Below are 7,245 nucleotides of genomic sequence, written 5' to 3'. Positions count from 1 at the left end.
AAATAGCTTTGTAGAAGGTTATGTTTCACATTTGCTACTTTTTTATCTTTGTTGGGTATTTTTTATGGAAGCAAATCGTTACCATATTTCAAATGAAAAAGCATTTTCAGAAATGCTTTTTCATTTTAAGAACGTGGCTGCATTGTTTGACTCATAAATGAAATTAGTTATCAATAATCCTATTTTCATTTTAATTTTCTTCTTCAAGACTGCTCATTCCTTCACTAAATTAAAATGAAAAAGACATTTGAGATTTATTTTTTAAAATATGCCCCAGCAAATAGATACCAGAATTCAATTTGAAATGTAAAATTTGAAAATGAAAAAGCATTTCCAGAAATGCTTTTTCATTTTAAGAATGTGGCTGCGTTATTTGACCCATAAATAAAATTAGTAATCAATCATCCTATTTGCATTTGCATTTTCTTCTTCATGACTGCACATTTTATGCCATAATCAAAAAGAAAACAAAGCAGACATTGCTTTTTCGTTTTTGTGGTCTGTCCGCAAAGTACTGCCCAGAACTCGAAAACGAAAAAGCATTCCGAGCTGCGGGCGCAGAAGAGTGACGTCAGCAGCCACTCTTCCTCAGCTCCCTGCTGACTGAGCTACCCATCTTGTTCGATGGGAGGCGCTGTGCACGTCTGCATTGCATTACATTGCAAACGTGCCGAGAAATTGATTGCCTGCCACTGCCACAAATTGAGCTCGGTCCTGCTGCAATTCAATCAATTTCTCGGCACGTTTGCAATGTAATGCAATGCAGACGTGCACAGCGCCTCCCATCGAACAAGATGGGTAGCTCAGTCAGCACGGAGCTGAGGAAGAGCGGCTGCTGACGTCACTCTTCTGCGCCCGCAGCTCGGAATGCTTTTTCGTTTTCGAGTTCTGGGCAGTACTTTGCGGGCAGATCACGAAAACGAAAAAGCAATGTCTGCTTTGTTTTCTTTTTGATTATGGCATAAAATGTGCAGTCATGAAGAAGAAAATGCAAATGCAAATAGGATGATTGATTACTAATTTTATTTATGGGTCAAATAACGCAGCCACATTCTTAAAATGAAAAAGCATTTCTGGAAATGCTTTTTCATTTTCAAATTTTACATTACAAATTGAATTTTGGTATCTATTTGCTGGGGTACATTTTGAAAAATAAATCTCAAATGTCTTTTTCTTTTTCATTTTAATTAAGTGAAAGAATGAGCAGTCTTGAAGAAGAAAATTAAAATGCAAATAGGATTATTGATAACTAATTTCATTTATGAGTCAAATAATGCAGCCACATTCTTAAAATGAAAAAGCATTTCTGAAAATGCTTTTTCATTTGAAATATGGTAACGATTTGCTTCCATAATTTTTATCCATACTTTTGATTTTTAAATCTCTTCCAGTGGTCACCTTGAGGAACTGCAGGGTTGTGTTTGGAGATTTATCCATCAAAGCATTGTTTTATTGATTGCTAACAGGCGCTTTCATAAAGTAATGATATAAACTAAATAACAGTTAATCAGAAATGCAGAGTTAGAAATGTTCATATTATATTTTTAGCAACTGTTGTAGTAATACAGTGCAGTGGAACTAGGAAAAGAGAATACGTTGGGAACTTGTTTCCCCTAATACACAGTTCTACTAATAAAAGCCATAAATATGTGACTTTAATGTATCACTATGAACCTGAAATGCATTGTTCTAATCTATTGTTTCTAAATGTAATGATTCAATCTGTTTTAGATGTCATAATCAGTTGTGACAGCACTCCACTGTGACCTCGTGATTACAAAAGCATGGAGAGATTCTTTGAGTGGAGCAGAATTCTACAATCCTCACTTTTCATTCGTGAAAGCAGAAAAGCCACATCCAAACGCATTACTTCAACTGAGTTTGAGTAAAACTAACCAAGACTGTCTTACAAACAGAGCAAGAGCAAGAAGCTTGAGATGTTTTCCTTCAGGAAGGTAAAAACATATAGAATCACACAGAGTATCCATGGTTGATCAAATGACTGATGAGACTTGAAGTTAAGTCTTCATTTTAGCTCATTGCTGTGTTTTGTTGTTGTTTTGTATTATTTTTGTGTGCCTTTCAGCATCATATTTCCTTGTTTTGCACATTTCAGACAAATGTGAATGGCATTCTCTGATTTTCTGCCAGAAAACAAAACTAAAGTCAGATTCAGTTAAAGTCATCACTTTGACCTAAAAGCTAACTCTACTTTTCCTTAAGTTTTACAAGAATTTGCATATATTTTACAGCTCATCAGGGTATCAAAGATGAGTTTAATTAAGAAGGAAATCAGTGTTTTTGCCTCTATCGGTAATAAATGTTTAGCTTTGAGGTTTCCACAACTGTACAGCTCATTAAAGTCAGTTTGAAATTTGGTGAAAATCAAACCAAGCAAAAGGATTCAGAAAAATGAAACGATTTTATTCTTACACAGCCGAGCTTTATAAAGATGATGGTTTCATTTACCAGCAAGATTCGGCACCTGCTCACATCACCAAATGTACCAAAATCTAATTTAATAATCTTTTCTTGAGTGCAAATCATACACAAAAGTTTTCAACATTTTACTTTTAACTTTCCGTTTTTACTGCTCTACATAATCTTCTGTTTTTATTAATTTCATTATCTGTAAGCCATAATATCATCAAAATGACCACAAATAAGCAATTGAAATATATCACTTTGTGTAAAATGAATCTATATAGTATACGAGTTTCACTTTTTGAACTAATAATTAATTGAAATCAAACTGACCCGCCTGACCAGGAGACCCCTGTTAAATAGGCTTTAAATCTCAAATGTTTAATGGTATGTACATTTGTGCTAATATACATAATTAAACATATGTACTGTAGTCTGGGTGATACTTTTCTCTACTTCAGTGCATTTAAATGTTTTCCTGTCTTTCCATAGAGTCGAAGAGTGGGACCTCTCGCTAAGAACAGCAGCGGAGCTGTTTCCTTTCTGTCTCCTCTCACAACTGCGACTCCTGATCCTGCAGACATGATTGTCGCAGGACAACTCAATCTGTCTCCTACCAACTTTGATGAGCTGCTGCCATCAACCTCCAGATCGGAAACCAGAAATCATCTAGATGGAGCTGGAGACTTCAGCCGTAAAGAGGCTTTCCACATTCAGCCAGAATGTGGAGCAGCATTTAAAAGGCTTTTTAAAAGAGAGCAAGTTGTTCACCAACACCAACAGAAGGTGACTGTCAGTGAACCACCTGATGAAACAGAGCCCACATCTGCTGACAAGAAAGAACGACCTGAGAAAGGACTTCTGAAATGGATCTTCATCAAATTGAAACCCAGAAGGAAGCCCTTTAAATCAGCACAAAAGCACTGTCAGGAGGCAGAACCAGAGCCAGATGTTGAGACAGAGCAAACTGACTCAAAGTCTGTCCACACTCCTCTTGACCCCAGCTCAGTGTGGCCCAGTATCTTGGATCACAGTGAAGAGTTTGACTATAAAAGTGTGTCAACTCTTGCCTTCAGCATACCATCAAAAGAAGAGCAGCAGTCATCACTAGCATCTTTTTTTACTGAAGAAACCTCCTTTGATGAGATAGAGGCTCTCTCTGTGGATGCAGACGACTGGATTTCTACTTTTGCTGCTGCTGAGAGGAGTTCTTCTGATACAGAAGAAACAGCAGAAAACAGCACAAACGCAGCCATTATGTCCTGTATAAAGGATTTCTTTGAGATGAAACCTGATGAAACCTTTGAGAATGTGGAGGAACGAGAGAAGTATGGTAAGTAAAATTACATGTAACCAATAAATTGATCCATAAACCAACTTTTCTGTCAATTATTTCATTTTGGTAAGACATCTGGGTTGGGTGTGAAACACAACTAAGTTTCATGCATTTAAAATGATGTGTTTTCTTTCACAGGCTCATGCCAAACAAAGGACTCCAACCAAACAGGAAATACTGTCATGGAGGACAAGTTGCTAGGTCCCTTAGAGTCTCATGTGGGATCTATGGAAACTCTTAAAGGAATCACTAATACTCCTGGCAGCTACAGAATAATTCAATTAAAGAAAGATATTTTCTTCTTTGACATGGATTCATCCGAAAACAAACAGCAGAGCAAAGCTGATCCAGTTGTTGGTGCAGAGAAATCTTATATTTCTGGAGATACTGATACAGAAAGTATGCTCCCATCTTATAGGATCTCTGCTAAAAGTGCAGTAACTGATGAGCAATCAGAAAACACACAAGTTGAGGATCAGGATGGTAAGTCTTAAATCAGCAGTTTTATCGTACTTCTTTGGAGGAACATCTCCCAATGAAGAAACAGAATCAGCTGATGTTTGCTAATAATAAATATCACAACAGAAGTGACAAAAAGTGTTTTTTTGTTAGATTTTTCATGTCCTGAACACATCTCGGCCAAGACCTTAGATTCCTTCGCTGAGGATTTAAGTCACTCAGATTTGCTCCTTGATTTCCGGGAGTCACCTTGCCAAGCTAACACTGAAGGTCCACCAAACCAGGCCAGAAAATCTCCAAAGGAACTGAGCTTTGAGCATCTCTCTAATAAGTATGTTGCATAACTTTTTCACCAAGACTGTTCTAAAACGTTGATATTCCTTCGCTGTATACAGTCTCATGTGTCTGATACATTCTTATTAAATGTCTTTTGTAGTTTCGAAAGGGGGGTATACAGGCGTTGTTTAGAGATTTACCAGAATGCCTTTCTGCATCAGTGGAGTGAAATGAATCCAAGGAGTTCCTCCCAGTCAGCCACTGAGAATCTGACAGAACCTCCCACCTCTTCTACAGAGTGTTGGACAGAGACGGTTCCTGAAAAACTGTCCTCACAACCTGAATCTCCTCCCAGAAATGTTGGGTCCACTCGCAGTCGCTTCAAAATATTCAGAAACTTGGTGTGGAAAAGACTTTCACGGCTGTTCAAGATGCGCATTGTTGTAACCATCTACTTATGAAGGTTCTGACAGAGCCGAACCAAGAAGCATTTTCACTTTCAAAATAAAATCTCTAAACTATTAGTTGTATGTGTTTATGTTTTGTCTGGTATATTAAACATAATTGTTATAAGATTTACTTAGTTGTTTGCATTAGAAGCCAAAAGAAAACAGGTTTGCTGCCAAATTGTGAATTTTGAGTTCTAATGTCCAGCTTTAAAATAAGAATGGGAAATAAGTAAGATTCAGAATTTGATTCTTCTGCTTTCAGCAATAGATCCAGCAGAACAAGAAAAAGTATATTAGTTGGACCAGAAAGTTTTGACCAACTCCCAAGCTGATGGTACCTCAGTTATATCTAGAAACACCAAGCCTATTCAAGCTGCTATAAAAAGAAAAACCACAGGCAACTCAAATTGAATGGCAGCCAGAAGCGCACATAATGCACAAATACAGAGTAATTAAACAGGCAGATATATCTCAGAATAACCCAGGTCACTCAATTATTAACTTCATCAATAAGTAAAGCATTGTGTCTAGTCTTAAAAGTAGACAGAATGTCTGTCACAAGAACAAAGAACTGGTTCCACATTAGAAGAACCTGATTATCGGAAAGCTTTTAACTAATTTTTGTCAGGTTTCATTTTCAAATATAGGTGAATATCATCAGCACAACAACACAAGTCAATTGCATTATGTCTTAACTTAACTTTACTATAACTTTAACTAGTGAAATAAAATAATTATTTTCTGAACAGTAGCACCTTTGTTAGCAGTGTTGCCCTCATCACGAACATCCTGGGTTAGATAGCGTCCGTTCTATTCGTGGAGTTTGCATCCTCTCCTCGTGCATGCCTGGGTTCTCTCTGAATACTAAGATATGCATGTTAGGTTAATTGGTTTATTCCTTAATGGTAATGTTAAAGACTTGTTGGCAGATGTCGTAAACCCTTCATGTTAGTTGTTGCTGCTGAAAGTGGCACAACTACGGTAGTCATTTGTTCTAGGGTGTTCCAGTACTTTTTTACATGGGGCCAAGTATGTTTGGATAATTTGAAAACTGCTATTTGTAGTTACTCTATTTATCTATATCCAATATTACAATTAATTTGATGAACTGAAAAATCTAAGAGTGACAAAGAAGCAAGAACAGAAAAAATCTGCAAGAGAGCAAACATTTAATAGAGCTGTATAGTAAAGAGAATTGGCTCAACCACCAAAACTTGTGGGAATCCATAACTATTTCTGGTGGATGAGGAAAATTTACCATTAGCATAAACAAATGGGAATCTGAACAAAGTGACGTCCACTTCCTGTACGTCAGATCCAGGTCATGTCTGAACATGTCCTGTGCTATGTCTCATCTTACCTTATGTGAATTCCTGTTTAAATATACAATCAGCTCATGTGACACGTGTCCTCTAGAACATTATTATTGTTATTTATAAATAATAGAATCATTCAAGGTGGTGCAGTTGGTAGCACTGTTGCCTTGCAGCAAGAAGTTCCTGGGTTCAACTCCCTGCTGGGGGTCTTTCTGTATGGAGTTTGCATGTTCTACTTGTGCAAGTGTGGGTTCTCTCTGGGCCCTTGATAACGTGCATGGGGCCAAGTTTGTTTGGATAGTTTTTTCCTTAGTTTATGAAATAAACATTTGAAAACTGCTTTTCAACCACCAAACCTTGCTGGTATTTCTGGTGGATGAGGAAAGTTTACCATTTGCATGAACAAATGGGAATCTGTAAAACAAATGTGATCAGACAGTAAGAACTGATTTACAAAAAGCCCTCTGCATGTTTCGATACAATTTTACCTGAGTAATTCACACGTTCCTGGATAAAAGTTCATGGTCTGGGGGTAGGACTCCCGATTGCTGAGGGACAGGGTTGTGTGCTAAGCAACAATGATTGGTAGGTTCTTTCTTGCAATGTTCTGAATTTTGCTCATCCACCGTATTTATATTTAAGCATAATTTTTGTGATCAAGACATCAAGATCTTTGCAACAATTAAAATGTGGTACAACACCATAAACAAAAATGCAAGTTGTGCATTCTCCATACACTTTTGTTAACAAATGTCGGGACACGGGCTTCTTGGTCGGGCTTTGCTTGTTTGGTCTTTGGCTTGGCCTTGGGTTTCTTATTAGTGGAGGTGTAGTGCAGTTTTATTCAAAACTTCCCCATACCTCATTAGGCTAATTTTCTGCATCCTGTCAGAGCAGTGGAAATAGAAAGCCCAGAAATTTCCTGGGATTCCTTTTACATTTAAAATAAATCCCAGGTATTTAAATCCTGGGACTTTCAGTGAAA

General features: G+C 37.2%; 1 protein-coding gene across 1 annotated transcript; it reads left to right on the top strand.

The window, feature by feature from the left end:
- The first annotated feature begins 1,286 nt into the window (after positions 1 to 1,286).
- On the top strand, positions 1,287 to 7,040 carry LOC124868086. Its single transcript, XM_047364903.1, has 5 exons — positions 1,287 to 1,955; positions 2,917 to 3,757; positions 3,899 to 4,243; positions 4,373 to 4,550; positions 4,656 to 7,040. Exons 1-5 carry the CDS (start codon positions 1,938 to 1,940, stop codon positions 4,954 to 4,956), a joined length of 1,683 nt encoding a protein of 560 aa, XP_047220859.1. The 5' UTR covers positions 1,287 to 1,937; the 3' UTR covers positions 4,957 to 7,040.
- The last annotated feature ends 205 nt before the right edge of the window (positions 7,041 to 7,245 follow it).

Source organism: Girardinichthys multiradiatus, chromosome 5 (assembly GCF_021462225.1).
Source record: "Girardinichthys multiradiatus isolate DD_20200921_A chromosome 5, DD_fGirMul_XY1, whole genome shotgun sequence".
Lineage (NCBI taxonomy): Eukaryota > Metazoa > Chordata > Actinopteri > Cyprinodontiformes > Goodeidae > Girardinichthys > Girardinichthys multiradiatus.
The sequence above is the reverse complement of the archived record's forward strand: the minus strand, read 5'-3'. Positions and strand labels throughout refer to the sequence as shown.